A 19,492-nucleotide genomic window follows, 5' to 3' on the forward strand; every position below is an offset into this window, starting at 1 on the left:
TACGCGACCATGCTTGCATGCCGTTTTCTCTTAGGAATCACCGAGGCTCCAGTAAGTCACAGTCACATAATCAAATTTCGTGTTTTCTGATATACCACACAAGTTTTACCCCGGTGCTTTGTACATGCTCAGCATGTTTTACACTCGCAAGGAAGTTTCAACCCGCATGGCCATTTTCTACACTGGGAACATGGCCGCTAGTGCGTTCTCCGGTCTCATCGCTGCCCCCATCTTCTCAGGCATGGGCGGTCTTCAAGGCCTCTCTGGATGGCAATGGTGAGTTGTATGCCAAACAAAAAGTGACTCTGAGTCACAAGAAAATCAATGAGCCAAGATATAACGATAACAATTGCTAACGAGCCATTTTCAGGCTCTTCATAATCCAAGGCGCTGTATCAATTCTTGTAGCCTTCTTCGCCTTCTTTCTGCTGCCCGACAGCCCTCTCAAGACCCGATGGCTTACCGAGGAGGAACGTCAGCTCGCCCACACTCGAATTTACAATGACACCACCGATCGTCGCGAGGCCACGAGCGTCTGGAAGGGTCTCCGTGAGGCGTGTTGTGACTGGCGCACTTGGGTCTTTTGTCTTATGGACAACCTTCACTTGTCCGCCAACGGGTTTAAAAACTTCCTCCCCACCGTCGTCAAGACCCTGAAGTTCAACACCACCATTACTCTCGTTCTCACCTGTCCGCCTTACCTTTTCTCCGCTATCTTCAGTGTTATTGTTCCCTGGTCCTCTGGCAAATACAACGAGCGCACTTGGCATATCACCATCAGCAAGCTTGTCGTCTGCCTCGGTTTTGTCATGTCCGTCTCCTCACTTAACATGGGCGTCCGTTATACTGGTAAGATGAACGACAGTGGGGATTGCACGCTTTTTCATAAATTTGCTGACCAAGCTGAAACAGGTATCATGATTTTTGTTGGTGCCACATACGGAGTGAACAACTTGATTCTCGGCTGGACCTCCTCTGTTCTCGCACAGACCGATGAGAAGAAAGCCGTCGCCATTGCAATGGCTAACACACTCGGCAACGCGGCTAGCATTTACACCCCGTACCTCTGGCCTGATTCTGATTCTCCTCGCTTCCTCACTGCCATGCTTGCTAGCATCGGGTTTTCCATCGGTGTCATCATCTGCGCCTGGGTGATGAAGTTCGCCCTGATGCGCACCAACCGCAAAAAGAGAGAGGCAGACCCCAACGCGACTAATTTTTACGTATACTAAGGAAATAACGTGTAAAGATAGTCTCTCTGGACATAATGATAGATTCAGGAACCGTGGTTACGAAAGCAGATTTGCAGTGGCAATTTCCAGTGTTGGCCATGATTAGGTGATGGAAGAACAGTCATACCATTACGTTATTGATACGAAGAAGTCTCTTTTACTTAAAACCTTGATCATCCTTCTTTGTAATGAAGATCTCGAAAAAGCCTCCTTGGGTGTTGTGTTTGTTAACCAACCTCTTTCAAGAGGGAACCGGCGTAGCCAGAGCTCCCAGTGTGACTGTTGAACAAGGAGCATTGTAGATCTCTGGCTTAACAAAACAAGGCTCGGGGTTATTATCAAGCGCCAGTAGGATCAGAGACTCCTCACTTGGGTCAAACTTCGGCCAACCGGCGACAGAGCCTAGTCCGTTAATTGGGTCGTTGGCGAATGCAGCCCACGCCCTTTGTATGAGTAAGGTGGTCTGTTTTTGAGACTCTGATGCCACGATCCCGCTCACATCCTCTGAAGCACCGAATACCATATGTAAATCGACACCATGGTAAGCACCGCTAGTAGGGAACAGGCGGGTATTATCCCAGTCACCAAAATAGCGGTACACCCAAACCGGAATACCTCGTTGACGACGCGCTTCCGCTTGATAGAAGTTTGGACAGGTGAAAGATTCAAGGAGGAACGACTCAACTTGATCTGAAGTTGGTACGACGCCATTACCGTAGGCAGGTATTCTGTAATACCCGTCCTCGTCATCATTGTTTCCAAGCAAAACAGGCTAGAAAGTCAATTTCAGTCATTTTGATTGTGGTTCAAATTGATTGGATGAAACACACCAATTGGGAGAAGGACCCGGACTTGGTCAAAGATACGTAATCTGGGAAAACAAGCTCGTTATCAACCGTGGGGTAAAATGGCGGAATGGCTCGGAGGACACTGCTGCTCGACGTCGGGCGAACGGTAGCCGCGGCAGCTTTGATATCCTCCCATTTCTGCGCGCGCATGCATTCCATTACGTCTGTGGCATTCGTACAATTGACTGTCGCCACAATCGAGTTCCAGTTCCGCTCCGGTACCCCCGGGCTGTTAAGTGGGAAGCTGAAGGCGTTGCCTGAGGGCGCGATGATACCGTTGACAATGGGGTCCTTTGTGTAGGCATAAGACCAGTAGTCAACGGCGACACCGCCCGAGGATTGGCCTGCAATAGTAATCTTGATCGGGTCACCACCGAACCCAGCAATGTTGTCACGTACCCATTCAACGGCTGCCCGTTGATCCCGCAGGCCGAGGTTCTGAGGATGCCCTGGAGCTCCGGGGAAGCCGAAAATGTTAAGGCGGTAGTTTACAGTAACTAGGACTATGTCCTGAGCTGCTGCAAAATATTTCCCGTTATAGAAAGGACTGTATGTGTTGCCGATTGCAAAGCCTGTAGATAATGGCTATCATGGTTATCATCTTTGAATGTTTGATGTAAGAATTCTACTCCCATTCTCATGAGACTTACGTCCACCGTAGAAGAAAACGATGACAGGTTTCCCGAAAGAGCGGACTTTGTTGGTCCGTCTTGTCCAAATATTCAGCGTCAAGCAGTCTTCGCTCTGTGGTGTCCCAGCAGCTGATGCGAAGTATTCGATGATCCGCTGTGCTTGGGGCGTCATGCCTGGATAGTCGATCTGAGGCGAAGGAGAGAGAGGGCAATCAAAGCCAAACTTAGACGCCTCATAAGAACGATTGCTGGTAAAACTTTCAGGCAGAGCAAAACGCAAGTTGCCGACAGGAGGCTTGACATATGGGATGCCAAGATACTCTAACACACTGGAGTTGTTCGAGGCGAGGTGGCCCTTAATCGGCCCATTGGAGGTCTCTACCGTGAGAAAGCTTGAGAAGTCGTAATTTCCGGTCAGTGATGCTATCGTCAGGCCTCCAAAGAGCGTCGAGTAGGCCAAACATGATGATACGACAGTGATGGATCGCATGGCGTTGCTCTATTGAAGTAATGTTCAAACAATACGGTAAGAGTTCCAACGGAAAAAGAAGATCACTGGCTTTCAATTATACTGCCGAGCGACAAATCGATTGTCCTCGCTTACTGAGCCACCCCGGTAATGATTCTTCATCTGGGTACGGAGCTGTTCGGACCTCCACTAGCTAGCGCAACGTCCCATACTCAACCTTTCGCGCCACTAAGTTTAGCAAGGGAAACAAAGCCGCCGCTAAATCTATTGGGCTATGGATTAATGTGCCCCTCGCACATGGGGCACCCTCCATTACGCTGAGTACAGCCTTTTGATCCCGGGCTGCCAAGAATTTCAGCTGACCTCTAATTTCAACAAGAGTGACACACGGTGTCAAGACAGTATAGGTAATTCAGAAGAGCATCGGCCGTAAATCTTCCGACCCATTATATAGCTCCTGGCTTGACGTTTTGGCTCTAAGCTTACTTTTCACTAAGAAAATAGAGCAAGGTTTTGACTTCCTCGAATTTATATTTGAATGTGGACAGATCGAGTTACTTGAATCCTTCCCACGAACACCGAGATTTTGTCGGTCTATAGCGACACCATGTTGAAGTGGTTTCTGGCCTCTTACGTACACAGTCTCTGACCTTAAAATTTGGTCCCGTAAAACCACTGACCTTCCAGTGGTTGAGACCAACACCTTCAATTTGCCTTCCCATAAGACACGGACAAGCTCAGCGAGACAGTGGTCGGTACTCCTATCATTGAGCCAATGTAGCCCATCGATGATGCAAACGACTGGGGCCGGCGTTATATCCGCAAGGTCGGTGAGTACAGAAAGGGCCGTGTGCCAATACTGGAGGGTGCCGTTGAGAGATCGGAATCTCTCAGGCGAGAAATCTGATGAGGCTTCAAAGACCTGTGGTAAGAGCTCAATCAACTGCCTAATGAGTGAGTATACTAAGGTGATAGCCGCTTGTGCTTCTCTGCTCTCATTCCCGACGCGTAGTTTCTGGCCTCTCCGAAGTTCACAGAAGTATGACACTACGGGTGTCTACAATTGTTCTGCTAGACCAATGATTTTCGCGGTCATCATCGTAAGTGGATTATTGAAATCATCGCATTTTATAGACTCCCCCTCGAGCCATAACAAGTTGGAAGGCGGAGCCTTGACCCACTCACTGATGCGCCTGAGAACTTCGGGACCAACCACGACGGGATTGAACGAACCACCAGGTATGCGAACCCTGTCTCTGCTGAAATGGTCCTCCAAATTACAAGAGTTCAAAGCTAATTCGTCAAATGCATATTGAGCTGAAAATGGAAAGAGCTAGCTCTCAGACCAGACAAGACTTTTATCTGACAGCTGATATACCTTTGGTACTCGGTTGTGCAAGTGAGAAGTTCGAGGTTGGCCTGGAATAGTTTTGCCTTGACAATTCCTGATGACCATGGGAATTTTCCAGCCATCCCAAGGCCTTATCCTCTAGTAAATCCACTATGCTGTCGGCAAGCTGTTGGCGTTTCTCAACGCTCCAACTGGTGGAGCGTCTTTCGTGATCTCGTCTTATACTTTCAGCATGGTATCTCATCTCAGCGTGGTGTCGTCTTTCACCCTCAAGACCGATGCGCGCGTCTCTTGCAAGCTGCTCCAAGATTAATCTTGTAACTCGCGCCTCAGCTCGTGAACTTTGCTTCGCTAGGTTGCGGACTCGCTTTGTAATCGTTTTTATCTTTTCCATGTCATCCTCGAAGACGTTTCCAACGTCTTCGTTGAACGAATCAATTAGTCGCCGGCGTCTTTTTTTCATTATCCAGTCCATTACGCTCGTCAAAAAGAGGAAGATATGAGAGTATAAGTCTGCGATGAGCTCTTGCATGACTTCTGTTCGAAAAAGCTCCTGGTCAGTTGCACAGTCGTTGACATACTCGCCGATTGTGCAAAGAGCGTCCGAAAGACCTTCCACAACTTTCTCATGATTGGCACTTGCCTATAATTGGGTTTTATATCAGTCTGGAATATAACATCGAGTCTTTAGTATCTAGCGAACTGCATTACTAGCTGCATATGATGCTGCGTGATTATCCCCTTCTTTCAGGCAGCCACGGTAGCATGATAACCGTGTCCTTTCCTCATTGGTAGCCATATGGCAACATTTGGGGCGATAGTGCATGTCATCTACAAACTCTTGAACTCATCCTAAAGTTCCTCAGTAGCCCTAACTCATACTTCCTATCGACAGCTAGGGCAGTTCAAGAGTGGGCGATACGACCCCTCAACTCACCAACGGTACTATCGAACACAAAATGGCTGCCGCAGGCTCCGAGTTTGGGACTTCTGACAGTTCTTCCCTTGAGGTCATTGATACTCACGAACATGACATGGAGCCGGAGATTCCTCGAGACACTACCGCTCATTACGTCCACCATAACGAGTCTAGTGATGCTAAAGTGGCCTGGATAGGGTATCGATTGGAGTATCGCAATCGTTGGACAGGCGACTTGATTTCCGAAAGGACGTACGAAAAGGCAATGAACCAAGAGATCAAGAGATCGATGGGCCCATATTTGAGTTGATCACGTCTTACCGAGTCTCGATGCACTCACTGGACCCTGACTCATCGGTACCAATCACCTCCCAAGCATTGCCGACTCGCCATATTCGTATTTACTCGATAGCCATCATCAACGCTTTATAGTCAGTCGTCCGATATTATCCTGGTCAGGATTTTTCGGGTGAGTCAATCACTGTCCCAAAGCCTTACCCGGTCTTGGTTCATTACTACGAAGAGCTGCAACAGTTTCGCCGAGATTGTATCGGGAGACCTCCACAGAAGCTTTGCGATCGAGAGAAAGATGCAGCAGAACATCTAGGAATTTTACTAAACTTCCTCGATGAAGAGGGTATGTCGGATGTGAGGCAAGAACAAGAGCGCAACAAAAGAGGGTTTGCGACATTTGAATGGCGGTGGGTTGCGTATCGACCGGGCATTACTGTTATGGACAGAACCAACACAGGCGAGTGGCAAGCGTCAGTGGTTCACTCCATATCAGGGGGTGTTTTTGAAAATCCCCCCAAAGACTGGGAAGTCAAGTTATGGTGCATGGACTACGATGGTGAGAGTATCGAACGGATTTGGTCAAGTCCTGTGACATGGTCCAAGTTTGATGGCGAACGGAGTGATTCCAAGGCTGGTCAAGAGACAAAATTCTTTGACCCTACCCTGGACGAAAGGTTTCTTGATGACGAGACTGCAGCTGAGCTCGTTAAGCACGGCAAAAGGTTTTGTGCTATGGTCCAAAAACAATGCTTCCATCATAGAGGAAAAGGAGCCTGCTTTCCTTTCAACGAAGTAGGTTTTTCTATACAGTATCACGAAATCTTAATACTGATAGAGGTACTTTACAGATTGAAGGTCTGGCGATGGTTGATCTCGATGGCTACTACACAATGTGTCCAGATGATACCCCGCCGTCAATGGGCACAGATGATTTGCGAAACTGGTCGACAGAACGTACTTGTGGGATTTGCCAAACTCAAAAACAGGGTCTTCACCGAAAGATTGCGCCCTTATTCAGCACATTTGGTCAAAAGGGCATAGAAACGGGATTGACCGACCACGAGTCTCTTTTATGTCCCTCGACGGTAGTGACTTACGTTTTCAGGACGCGGACATGGGGTATTAGATCAAACCCTAACTTAATGATCTTGGCGCTAATGTTTTGCTTAGAGTACGTTCACATCAAGAATCTCCATCCACCTCAATTCGACGAGAACATGATCAGCCACTTGGTGATGAGCGAGTACCGATTGAAAACACTCAAGGCGTTGTCGAAAAGTTATGCTAGAGTTAACAAGCACGGAGAAGGGATGGATAATTCCCAATGGAGTGCAGACTTTGTCCGTGGAAAGGGAAACGGCCTGATATTCCTACTGCATGGAAAGCCAGGAGTTGGCAAAACATGCACAGCTGGTGAGTACAACCGATGATTTCCAGCATATTGAACTAAAAAGTTCATCATCTTGATTAGAATGTATCGCCGAGTTCACTCGTCGCCCTCTGATGATATTAACAAGCAGCGACGTCGGAACAGATCCCAAGCAAGTGGAGCATAATCTTACCTCCAATTTCAAGAGAGCTATGAGCTGGGGCGCCGTACTGTTGATTGACGAAGCCGATGTCTTCATGGAGAGGCGAACTACATCAGATCTTACGCGTAACAGTCTAGTTGCTGGTATTAAAGAAGACCCTCTCATTTCATACTTTCGATCCCTAAAGAAAACCAAAAACCTGATTCACTCCATGTACTCAAGGATTTTTGCGAGCTCTTGAGTTCTATGACGGAATTCTATTCCTAACAACAAACCGAGTGGGATCGTTTGATGACGCTTTCATCTCTCGCATCCACGTTCAACCGTATTATCCTGACTTCACTGATGATGAGCGACAACAAGTGTGGAAAACATTCACTGATAAATTTGGTCGTGAGCGAGGAGATACCATGCGCATGACCATCGATGCCAAGGAATATATTGCCTCAACCAGAAAACAAGGAATTAAATGGAATGGTAGAGAGATCAGAAACGGTGGGTATTTTCCTCTAGTACCGTCAGTTTCGGGTTGAAACGCAATTCTATCACATTCGTACTGACCGCCCTGCAGCTTTCCAAACAGCCGTTGCACTTGCCGAATATGATGCGGAAAAAGATAGCGAAGGAAAGATCATGGTGACAGACATTCATATTCGAGCTGTGGTTGAGCTATCAAAGGATTTCAAAGGATACCTGAATGACCTTTACTGAAGGGACGAAGAAAAGAGGGCTGAGGATCGATATGAAAGATTAGCAACCTACGAAACAGATAATTAGTGACTCGGATGTTTGTCAACCGAAGGATTAAGCATCCTGAGCATGCTTGTGGCCCAGCTGCATAGGATCCCCCTTCAGCGGCACACCGTTCTCGAAGTATGATCTTTGAATTCGCTAGCTCCTTCAACAAATGCTGCTTTCAGCGAGTGAGGGCTAAAAAGAACAACTTCGACAAAACCAAGACCCCACGTCATAGGGGCTACCATTTGCTGTGTTCACAACACAGTTGACCTCGACCGCCATGCAATTTCCTGGTTCTACTTCACTCACTCCGATGCTTCTATCCTTTTAAGGGGCTATCTGTTTTTTCTTCCTGATAACCAAGGCTTGAGTAATTCCCTGTTGATCTATGCGGCCGCTCCAAAGTAAAATTGGCTGGTAGGATTCAGAAATTGTCAGCCCTCATACGCTGTCCTCGTGTGATTATCGTGCCAAGCGAAATCGTGTGATCCTTCAACAGCACCTTCCTGGATAAGACAAGATTTTGCATCACAACGAAATCCTACGTAAGCCGAACCCCAGTTAAGTGAGCAGTATAAAACTTTAAGGTTATCTGTATGTTCTGCTTCTTCTTCATTCAATAACCATCAATTATATTGTATACGAAATCGGTAGGTTGCACAACTGGCCCCTTTTGGGTAGCAAGTACTAATGGATTGGACCTCAGATCAGGGATCCACTATAATAACAAACGTATACACTATCTGGTACGATCTATCATACCAAATCATCCACGTAATTAAGATCTGTGCTGTTGTTCCGTTCCGATCTAACCTCAAAAGTTTCAGAATGGTCAAGATTAGTTTTATCTTCCTTGTTGCCGCGGCATCGACTGCCTTCGCTGCCCCTAAGGCCGTCAACCCTCGCCAGGCTGCCGGCTGCCAACCTCAAAATACAGTTTGCCGCGATGGCTGGGCTTGGTGTTGCATCGGACCTTCGTGCTATGAGTTCGCTCCCCCGACTGCTTGCTAGGTGGGATGACAGTATGGCATATGGGTTTTTGATCTCTGAGAATCATTTTCAAAAGTTCGGCAGACATCAATGATCAGAGACATTCAAAAGAAGAGTTACGACCTGCAGCCAATTTAAACAAATAACGGAGCGAGAATGACGAGAACACCAAGGTTTTCGGATCTGTGGAAACAGGCAGTCGATCAACTTTGAAATGTAGCGAAAGATTATGTGTCTTACTGGTGTTGACTATATCAGAAAATACAGTACTATTCATGATTTCATTAATCAGGTTGAACGTGCACGTAATTAGCCATGATTAACTATTTCTGTAGCTGAAATCCTGACCTCCATGGGGCTGTCGCCTTATGCTCATTTATGCTAGTGGTTTTTGAGCGTAGTAAATCTTAGCAGGGAAGTAACCACCTTGTTCATTCATCTCCTTCACATATCTATTCTCTAAGTCGGCGACAACCCTCGGATCAAGATCCGGGCACATTACTATCAGCCTTGTCAGTTATTCGACAGATCTTTGGTATGTCAGCCGACTCACAGTTTGCATTTCGCGCAACAAGAGGAATTGTATACATGAACGGCTCTATGGATAACTTGATAGCCGTCTCATCGCCAAGCACCTTACCAATGCCACACTCGACACTTTCGACCGTGACATTCTGGAGACCAGCCTTTGTCATCGAGCCTGGGATCTTTCTGGCGTAGTCGCGATCCATACCTTGCTTCTCAAACATATAACCAATGATATGAATCAGGTCTTGCAAGGCTTGAGGCTGTCGTGGCGGGTCAGGTGTGATATCCAACTCCATAACCTGTAGCCAACCACCTGGAGCCAGGGTATCTGCACCTGTTACACCGAGTCCACGCAAACGGTAAATTGTGGGGAGAACACGTACCTGAGAGATTCGCAACTGCTTGCTCGATTCCGGATCTGTGGCTGCTGTGAAGAACGTTCCGAACGTGGGTCAAATCAAACTGGGCCTTCAACTCTTCTGCGGGTGGATCGCACACGTCCTGGGTTACATAGCGGATGTTCCCCTGAGCTGAGGTCGGCAGAAAAACCGTTGAAATATCAGCGCCGATCATTTGGGCCGATGGTGGCACTTGTTTTTGCAAGTCTCGAAGAAGTGTTCCTATGTCCTGCATGTCAATCGTGTTTGCCGTGGAAGTCAGCGTCATGGTAGCTGAACATACCGTCAGCGCAACCTATATCAAGAACCTTTAGTCCATCCTTCGTGAGGTCAATCGGGGCGAAGGCGATTTTGTCCTTCGTACTCGTTTGGATCCAACGGTGTTGGACTTGGAGTCTCGTTAGTTCGGCTTTAACATCGCCAACCATAGCCAGATAACTGTTGTCGCGCTGGCTGTTGCCGGGTGCGGTTGCCATTTTGCCCATTCATGTTGGAGTTGTTTTCTTTTGAAGATGGTAGTAAGAGTAGCAAGCTAGTCTGTTACTCTGTCTAAGGCTTATCGGGTCTATCGTGTTTGATGGGAATTCGAAGTCCTTAAATACAGCTGCAACGTCTTTCTCTGACTGATCACAAGCTTGTGGAATAACCGCGGTATATACTTGGTCGGCAGAATCACCCAAGAAGAAGAACTTCAGCAAAGTGGAAGTTCAAGGGGCAAACACCATGATACGTAGGCAGAATATTACTGGATATGGACATGACAACGACAGGCGTTCCAGCCTGAGAGAAGCGAGCATGAACTGGCGGCTGCAACAGAGAAGTTGTTTCAGCATATTGGGAACTGAAGGAAGTCAACAAGCCTGAGGAAGCGAGATTCGAGTTGCGATAGCGATAGCGATAGCGAATATTGACGCTCAAGACAGCCGCTCGTTTTGTGTCGGCGACATCAGACGTTCTGAGATCTGATTTTTGAATCAAAATCCTTCGGTTGACAATGGAATCTGGTTGACAGTGGATGATGACTGCAATGTTTGTCAAATCAAACACCTTTAAGTGTGGGTGGGTGGGTGCGGAGTGGTGGGTACTTTACTTTTGTTTCTCCGGCTAGCACACACGACTAATTAAACATGCGTTTGCAGCTTAAGACATGTTATCTGCAACCAGTCGCAACTCGGCGGACTTGCCAAATTGCCGAAATTTGCTTTTCTGCTTGGGTGGGTTGCGATTGACTTTGAAGTAGGTATGTAATCATGCATGGCCCCGGTGTTCTCATCCGCCAAGTTTCCCCTCACGACGATCCGGAACAGCAAAATTCGACAAGACGGGCAGGCCAATGGACTATTGGGTCGATCCAAATAAAGTGAGTCTTCAGGGACTCGCATTTCGCATGGCAGTTCAAATGATGCTGTGATATCAAATGGAATGGATGGGTTACAACACTGTGTCACATCGGCCGAGCCGAGCGGCAGACCCATGCCCTGCAAAGGGGGTGGGAAAATAAACCTTCTGTCTGGCATTCGCCTTTCTATTTTCTGGGAGCAAGAACAGTACCAAATCAGGGTTAATTATATCAGAAATGAATGTATCTCAGTTACATTCACTGACATATGAAAGTCCCAAATCAATAAATAAATCCATGGTTCAGGATGGAAAATCGTGTAGTGATGCAGTTAGGTTGAGACCCCTATGGGAAAAGCGGCGGTTTATCTTTTCACGCGATGGCCTGCGACGTGTCTAGCTGTGTACATCTCAACATACTTGAAACAGTACCCTCCAATCTTGAGCTAAACAAGCAAAAAGTCACGTCACATCATCCCTGAGGCAGCATGGGAAGCTCGCTTGTCTTCCCTGCCAACACGCAGAGATACCAAGGGAACACTTCGCTGTAGGGCTGTTTGGTGGCAAATCTCCCATGCGCATGCGAGTGTCCTTAATCGAGTCAGTCTGGGTGATCCCGTCCCCACCTTATTGCAAGCCAGCAAGGACCGTCCGAAGATCCGAATCTCTTACGTTCATTGGCTCCACTTCAAGACAGTCAAGGTTTGATGATTGATTGAAAGCGTCCAATCTCACACAACCTGCTGCTGTGCCGCCGTGTCGCACTTTTAATAAGTCCTTGATACCCCTCAGCCCTTTGTTGTTGAGATGTTTGACCTCTCGCGTTCGCGACTTCAGTCTTCTGGTTCTGCCCCTCCGTCATCGCCGAGTTAACCTCAACCAAGGAACGTTCCTTATCGCAATCCTGAGACCGAGAAACATACAAAGACCAACTCTTCATACAAATAAGATGAAGACAACAATCGCTTACATCATCGCTGCGACCCTCTTCGGAGCTACGCAAGCAGCAATCACTCCGGTGAACAACATCATCCGCCACGAGTACAACATGAATGCGAGAGCAGGCGTACACGGCAATATCGAGCGAGAGGAGGCCAACTTCAACCCCGACGCCGATGTTTTGCAGCCTGTAGTTTGAAACACATCAACGTTAATCCCCGATATTCATCGACGACAGCCATGCGGATGCAATGGACCACTAGCGAGTAGACTCTCGATCCGACACCCTTGCGGTTCGAACCGTTACTCGAATGGAAGCATTTGATTACGACACTATTTTCCAACTTCGATTCTGGCATGATTTCAACCATGCGCCTTAGGGAACAGCGATGGGGAGTTTCAGGCGGAGATTGAGATGGTAACTCGGCGTTTTGGGATTTGTCCTCGAGAAGTTCGGCACTGGACCGCTCAACTGGGTTCAGTTGGCTCGAAAAACATCGGCGGGCAGGGAGGGCATGAATGAAGCACTCGGGTGACAAAAATCAACGCCGCTTTCTATACCTTTACCATACAAATCCCGGCGCGGATTTTTGTCACTCGAGAGTGAAGTAAGGTTCGATTAAGTCTGGGTAGATTATGGTGAACAAAGCAAACAAGCTAGCGACTGGACACATGAATGCACAGCCCTGAATGTTTCGAGATAATCGATATTGCTCGGCATTTTGCCTTGTGCATGCCCATCGAGAGATTCCATGTTCGGATAGAAGACTCGGGGCTCTGACTGCCGGTCATAACCCAACGGGCTACCTACTGTACTCCCACAAGTAGTTCCAGACCTTTTCCCCGTCAACAATGAGGTCGTATTCCAACTTTAATTGATCGGGCTCCGAAGTATCGAAAGAGACCTTTCCAAACTTTGAGTTACCCCACGGATGCGAATACACTGAGACATCTGTGTCCTCAATCTGCCTATGGAACCGATCGAACGGCTCAAAGAACTGATTCAAAGGCGACGTGGAAAATTCGATGACCGCCTTGCCACCCTTGTCGTTGGGTGGAAAGACTGTTGTCGCATGTTCATGACGGTCCTAAAAAGGAACATTAATAGCTGCCGATATAGCATCAGAGTTCGATCAAACAGAAACACTTACCCCGCTCAAAATGACCACTCCGTCCGTCTGTCTCATTGTGTCTAAAATCATGTCTCGTTCCCATAAGTATCCAGACCAACTATCGGCTGCATCTGGACCCCTCCAATTTCGTGTAAAGGGTACACTGCTCACGACGACCTTCCATGACTTTTCGGTTCTTAGCCAGTTCTGCAAGTCGGAAAGCTGGGCAATGCCAAGCATCGTTTTTTCCGGGCCGTCTTCCAAGTTCTCGGCAGATCGATAACGTCGCGTATCCAATACGAAAAACGAGAGGTCTCCTCGATGAAATGTGTAGTATGTCGCGCCGCTGCCATATTGCGAAGGAGGGTTGGCATGTCCATGATAAGCCCAGAATGGTCGCATTGCAGACTGGTACAGGCCTGTCTCATTTGCCGCCCAGTCATTGATGATTTCATGGTCGTCATATACGTGCAACCATGGCAAAGATTGCAACGCAGGCGACCAGCTCGGTGAGGCGTATACTTGACGGTATGCAGTTGTATAATGTTCCGGTGTCCAGCCAAGAGCAACGGGCAAGTCGATGTAGATGAAGTCGCCAAGGAATAGCATCATGTCAGCCGGGTTTGTTGTGAGGTACTGATCAAGATGTTCCAGACCCTTGATGCGCAGGCCATGGTCCAATGGGTTATATGGATAGAATGGCTTGATGCAGCTAGTTGAAATGAGACTCCAACGCTTTGGTGATGTTGCCGCGGTTTTGAAAGTGCCTGAATGGCTGGCGTTCGTGACGTAAGTGTACTGCGTGTCTGGCTTCAGGCCATCGAGGAGGAATGTTCCAACGTAGTCATCTGAAGCAACCAGGGGAATCGTTTGCGACCCCGCTTGTGCCTCGTCATTTCCAGACTGGCTCCATGTGATCTCAACGTAGGTAACTGGATGGCCGGCAGAACGTGTGACAATCCTTGCAGTGGTTTCGTCGACATATCCAATTCTGGAGAATGATAACTCGTTGCTCTGATGAACCAAATATCCTCTGTAGAGAAAGTCCCACACAGCGCTTAGAGACAGAACGTTCAAAAGAACTGTAGTGAAGCTTGCAACCGGTGAAGCTCGATCGATCCAACCGAGTGACAACAATAAGACTGGATGACGCCTCTTCAAAGGTCCAGTTGACTTTGATGTCAATATTAATCTGAAAAAGAGACTTGATATGTATAGCGCTATGCTTCCATAAATACGGCTCAAATACCGCTTTCCGAGAGGGTGCTACTCGAAAGTCAGGAAAAGATTGTGCCTTGGCTCGATTGTGACACTTACGAATCTTGTGAACAAGATGGCAGTGGCTCTCAAAGTCAGAGTTGCGACCGCCAAAACGGCATCAAAGATACCATTAACTGCCATGTCAGCAGACTTCGGGTTCTTGCAAAAATATCTTTTGCTACTATTGAGCTGTTATGGTCAATGAATTCCAAGTTCCGAGGCCTTGACGTGCCGAGATGTGCAGCGTTAGGAAAGACGACGGATTGGGCCTAGAACAATGCGGCGCCGATGACTTGTTCCGTCAATCGTCGCTTCGATAATCACCAAAACCGGTGGGATACTTCTATCTAGGCTGGGTGGAGTTGAGGCTCAAGGGCGGCAACTCAGCTCATTTGGCATGCCTCCAATGATTCTACCACGTGGAATAATCGGGGGGGGGGGGGGGGGGGGGTTAAGTTGTAGGTATTAACCTGAATTTTTTTCAGTTAATTCCCCACTAACATACAATGGGAGGATTCGCCGCTTCTTGGCCACTTCGGCTTCAGTACCGATGCTGATGAATACAATATAATCAAAAGCAACGTAGCCTCCACCCAAGGATTCGAGTCTTGAAGTTATCGAAAGTCCGTGGATGGATTGTGGGACGTAACAAGGACCCCCACCTCAATGGACGTCTGAAATGATCGTATTCCGCCACGTGGGCAGCCGGCTGATAACGGCCTGCCTCCGAAGGCGGAGATCCACCAGGAAACGGCGCGATATGTGACGAAGCCAAATTTCTAGCACCAAACAAAGATTATTTTCGCGGGGCTCCGTCGAGAAAAGTCAACGTATAAAATGGCAAACGACCCAAGGGTAATGAGTTCCTTCGGGAGTTTTATCCGGCGGCACCCGTAGCTCGGTCATGTTCCGTAAGCCATGGCCTGGACCATTAACCGTTATTGATGTCTCTACATCTCAGCACGTGTCCCAATTCCGCTAGCGAATGGCTGAGATACGTGTTGTATTTTCCATGGGCCGATTTGATATTTCGACAACCCATACGGAAGAAGAAAAGATTTTTTGCAGAACCTGTGGAGAGCTGCAACGGGGTGACCACAGCTACCGAACTGATGCGTCCCAAAGGCTTGGTAAGACCAAGGACCCCACGTGTTGGTTTGCGATGGCTGCCGGTGTCTGTCACTCCCCTTACATATATCTACTACATCTGCAAAGGGGAAAAGACCTTCATCCTGTAACTCGTTCAAAAGAGTCTGGTTTTCTGCTGTAATCTTTGCCTTTTCGTATTCCAAAGCGCTAGAATGGAGTCCGTCCCTCGGGCTGAAGCAGCCTTCGATACTGCCGACGTTGCGGTGACGAAGGACATCAAGGTTTTCACCTCTTCTGAGCCCGAAGATGTCTCGCTTCAGGAGCCAGCCTCCCCGGCTAGAACGGCGGGGAAACTGGATGTCCTCATTCAGGGCGTTGCTTTGTTCTCAGATGGATATAACATCCAGATCATCGGATACATGAACACCGTCCTAGCGAAGCTGTAAGCTTGGAACAATTATTTGAGTTAAGTACGTGGAGAAGCAGGGACTGACAGCCTCGGACAGCTACCCGAAGCAGATGACGACAGAAGTCAAGACCAGGCTCTCCAACTCGATCCTGGTTGGTGACATCTTTGGTATGCTGATCTTCGGACTCTGCATCGATAAATTTGGCCGGAAAGTGGGCATTATCTTGACCACTTTCTTCCTCGTCTTGGTGAGCACTGGAAACTTGGCCTATCAGCGATTTTCATGATTGTTAATGAGAAACCAGGGTATCGTCATTGCGACTGCAGCTCATGGAAATACCGTTGAAGGCATGTTCTGGATGATGGTCATTGGTCGCGGTGTTGCAGGTGTTGGTGCCGGTAAGTGGACGCAAGAAACTTGATCTCAAATGAGAAATTTCCTAAACTAACGGCTCGCAAGGTGGTGAATACACCGTTTGCACTTCCCAAGCTCTGGAATGCGCCGACAGCACTGAAGCTATGAGAAAGCGACGCGGCATGCTAGTAGCCGTCTCCACCAATGCCGCCATCATTTCTGGTTTCGTTGGATCCAGCATCATCTCCTTGATTGTCATTGCGGCATACAACGGCGAGGCAAGTGACGGAATCTGGCGTATCTGCTTTGGCATTGGCATCTTCGTAAGCTCCACCCCCAAACCAAGTATCCCTTACTTTCAAATAAGCACTAACGCCCGAACAGCTACCTTTGGTCATTTTCTTCTTCCGTATGAGACTGGTTGACTCGCAGCAATACCAGAAACACGCCATCCAGAAGAACATCCCCTACTGGCTAGCCATCAAGTTCTACTGGAAAGCACTCCTTGGCTGCTGTAGCGCGTGGTTCTTATACGATGCTGTCGTCTACCCCTTCAATTTGCTTGCACCGACGCTCGTTTCTGGCTTCTCTTCTCAGCAAACCATGATTGAGTCCATCGGTTGGTCGGCTCTGATCAACGCTTTTGCTCTCCCAGGTGCTTTTATCGGTGCTCTCCTGATGGACCGTATCGGACGCCGTCAGACTTACGCACTTGGATGGTCCATTGTCTGCATCTTCGGTTTCGCTATCGGTGGCAGCATGATCCAGCTCAACAACGTCTTCCCGCTGTTCGTCACCCTGTACGGCCTGTTCCAAACGTTCCTGTCGGTCGGCCCTGGAGATTGCAACTTCCTCGTTTCGAGCGAGTCTTTTCCCACGCCGCTCAGAGGACACTTTCTCGGCTTTGCGGCAGCCATTGGCAAGGTCGGTGCTGCGATCGGCACAACGGCGCTCAGCGCAGCGCTGGCGAGTTACGATGACCGATTAAAGGGACAACAGGCCATCTTCCTTATCGGCAGTGGCATCTCCGTCATTGGAACTCTTTGTGTTTGGTTCCTCATTCCTGATGTAAGTTCACCTAGATTAATTCAGTAAAGGTTTCTAACCAAATCATTTAGGCCCCAAACACTTGGAGGACGAGGACGTGCGATTCAAGAAGTATCTTGAAGCAAATGGCTACGACACCAGCCAGATGGGATTGAAAGCGTAAGGCTCGTCTTTACATCGAATGAACTGTCGTAGGACCTGGATCATAGTTCACCGTGTTACCGGAGGATCCCGAATCTCGTGATTCGCTAACGACCTTACTATATAACAACTCTTGCGATAAGATAGAAAACTTACTCAGTTTCGAAACACCTCCTTCTCCGATTCTCTTCCTATTTGTCTCGCCCACAAGTCCTTGTACATTTCGCCTCTCGCGAGTAACTCGTTGTGTGTGCCGCTCTCCGCCACTCTTCCTCCGTGGATCACCATTATTTTGTCTGCTTTGACAACTGTCGATAGTCTATGTGCAATGACAAACGTTGTCCGTCCATTTCTCAAAGCATCTAAAGCATGTTGAATGCTCGCTTCTGTTTTCGTATCAGCAGCACTCGTGGCCTCGTCCAATATGAGAATTGGTGGGTTCTTCAAAAACACCCGCGCGATGGCTAGCCGCTGGATCTCTCCGCCAGACAGCTTGACTCCCTGCTCACCAACCTTGCTCTCATAGCCATCGGCAAACATGAGAATTCTTTCATGAATCGCTGCAGCCCGGCAGGCGTCGAAAATGTCCTCGTCTCTTGCCGAAGGTCGCGCGTAACGCAAGTTCTCCAAGACGGTCGCATTAAAGAGCAGCGGGTCTTGGGGGACAACCCCAAGGGCCTCTCGAAGAGAACTCAGGGTGACGTCGCGGATATCGTAGCCGTCGATTGTGATCCGCCCCGATGTGACGTCGTAGAAGCGCAAGAGGAGTGTCACGATCGAAGATTTTCCTGCGCCAGTCTCTCCGACCAAGGCAAACGTCTGTCCTGGTCCAGCAGTAATATTCAGGTTCTGTATTGTTGGCCGCCTGGGGTCGTACGAAAAACTAACATTCTCAAATGCAACATGGCCCTTTACTATGCCTAGTTTGGCGGCGCTCGCTTTCTCAACAATGGTTGACTTTGTTTGTAGCAAGCTGAGAAGCCGTTCAGCATCGACTAGATCCTTCATTAGGTACCGATAATTGTTGGACAGATACTTGAGAGGCCAAATCAGAAACTCCCAGTATGACACAAGCAAAACAAAGTCGCCAGCTGAGGCTCGTCCATGGGAGATTTCATGGAGAACCAGGCTGGCTAGAGTGAAAAAGGTAAGTGGGACCGTCAGATCAAGAAGTGCTTGAATGAAAGCGTCTCCAACTCTGTACTTGCGGCTCGCAGCGAGTTGCCTATTCACAGCCTGGCCGAATCGTAGTTTCTCAAAGCCAAGCATGTTGAAATATGAGACAGTCTGCCATCCCTGGACAGCTTGGTGCATGATTCGTGCCTCATCTCTCTCGGCTTTGCTTGATGCGCGGCGGTTCGCAATGTTCAAGTTTGAAGTGAAGACCTCCAATGTGATGAATCCCACGGATGCCACAAGCATCGTCAAAGAGACGTAAGCATTAAACTTCCAGTAGAGGAACCACAGTGCTATGACAATATCAAAGATTGTAGGGAGAATGTCGATGACCAAAGTCTCTAGCAAATTACTGAGAGACTCCCCCTGCTCAATGGCCTTCATGACCTCGGCTGAATTCCTCTCGGAGTGGAATTCCATGTGGAGGCTCATGACATGGTTGAAAGCCGCATTGGTAATTTCCCGGTATGAAAACTGCTTTATGGGAATTTTGGCAAGAGCTTCAACCAGACCCAAGCCAGATTCGTCGTTTATCAAGCTCAGTAGGAGCCATGTTGCCAGAGCTCCATAAGGGGATTGTTCTTCCAAGACCAAGTCGGTAATAATGCCAAGCTGGCGAGGTATCAAAATATTCATCGCTCGTTTGCCAACGATGCAAAAAAGGCAAAGGAGGATGGAGACCTGAACTTTGCGGT

General features: G+C 48.2%; 7 protein-coding genes across 7 annotated transcripts; 3 read left to right on the forward strand and 4 right to left on the reverse strand.

The window, feature by feature from the left end:
- Positions 1 to 133: 133 nt before the first annotated feature.
- ColSpa_03665 (putative transporter) lies at positions 134 to 1,232 on the forward strand (the record flags this gene model as incomplete). Its single annotated transcript, XM_049269877.1, has 3 exons — positions 134 to 276; positions 371 to 849; positions 913 to 1,232. The coding sequence occupies 3 exons, from the start codon at positions 134 to 136 to the stop codon at positions 1,230 to 1,232; spliced, it is 942 nt and encodes a 313-aa protein (XP_049125834.1).
- Positions 1,233 to 2,038: 806 nt separating this feature from the next.
- ColSpa_03666 (cholinesterase) lies at positions 2,039 to 3,202 on the reverse strand (the record flags this gene model as incomplete). Its single annotated transcript, XM_049269878.1, has 2 exons — positions 2,039 to 2,652; positions 2,731 to 3,202. The coding sequence occupies 2 exons, from the start codon at positions 3,200 to 3,202 to the stop codon at positions 2,039 to 2,041; spliced, it is 1,086 nt and encodes a 361-aa protein (XP_049125835.1).
- A 6,179-nt stretch (positions 3,203 to 9,381) lies between these two features.
- On the reverse strand, positions 9,382 to 10,407 carry ColSpa_03667 (methyltransferase psoC; the record flags this gene model as incomplete). The annotated part of the gene is made up of 4 exons (XM_049269879.1): positions 9,382 to 9,506; positions 9,559 to 9,846; positions 9,917 to 10,063; positions 10,215 to 10,407. 4 exons carry the CDS (start codon positions 10,405 to 10,407, stop codon positions 9,382 to 9,384), a joined length of 753 nt encoding a protein of 250 aa, XP_049125836.1.
- Positions 10,408 to 12,218: 1,811 nt separating this feature from the next.
- On the forward strand, positions 12,219 to 12,407 carry ColSpa_03668 (uncharacterized protein; the record flags this gene model as incomplete). The annotated part of the gene is made up of 1 exon (XM_049269880.1): positions 12,219 to 12,407. One exon carries the CDS (start codon positions 12,219 to 12,221, stop codon positions 12,405 to 12,407), a length of 189 nt encoding a protein of 62 aa, XP_049125837.1.
- Positions 12,408 to 13,011: 604 nt separating this feature from the next.
- On the reverse strand, positions 13,012 to 13,395 carry ColSpa_03669 (uncharacterized protein; the record flags this gene model as incomplete). The annotated part of the gene is made up of 2 exons (XM_049269881.1): positions 13,012 to 13,296; positions 13,360 to 13,395. The coding sequence occupies 2 exons, from the start codon at positions 13,393 to 13,395 to the stop codon at positions 13,012 to 13,014; spliced, it is 321 nt and encodes a 106-aa protein (XP_049125838.1).
- Positions 13,396 to 15,881: 2,486 nt separating this feature from the next.
- ColSpa_03670 (glycerophosphoinositol permease 1) lies at positions 15,882 to 17,643 on the forward strand (the record flags this gene model as incomplete). The annotated part of the gene is made up of 6 exons (XM_049269882.1): positions 15,882 to 16,111; positions 16,176 to 16,326; positions 16,384 to 16,477; positions 16,569 to 16,756; positions 16,818 to 17,501; positions 17,569 to 17,643. 6 exons carry the CDS (start codon positions 15,882 to 15,884, stop codon positions 17,641 to 17,643), a joined length of 1,422 nt encoding a protein of 473 aa, XP_049125839.1.
- Positions 17,644 to 17,777: 134 nt separating this feature from the next.
- Positions 17,778 to 19,217, reverse strand: ColSpa_03671 (heavy metal tolerance protein; the record flags this gene model as incomplete). The annotated part of the gene is made up of 1 exon (XM_049269883.1): positions 17,778 to 19,217. The coding sequence occupies one exon, from the start codon at positions 19,215 to 19,217 to the stop codon at positions 17,778 to 17,780; it is 1,440 nt and encodes a 479-aa protein (XP_049125840.1).
- Positions 19,218 to 19,492: the final 275 nt, after the last annotated feature.

This window comes from Colletotrichum spaethianum, assembly GCF_022836535.1.
Source record: "Colletotrichum spaethianum MAFF 239500 DNA, contig07, whole genome shotgun sequence".
In the NCBI taxonomy this organism is placed as follows: domain Eukaryota; kingdom Fungi; phylum Ascomycota; class Sordariomycetes; order Glomerellales; family Glomerellaceae; genus Colletotrichum; species Colletotrichum spaethianum.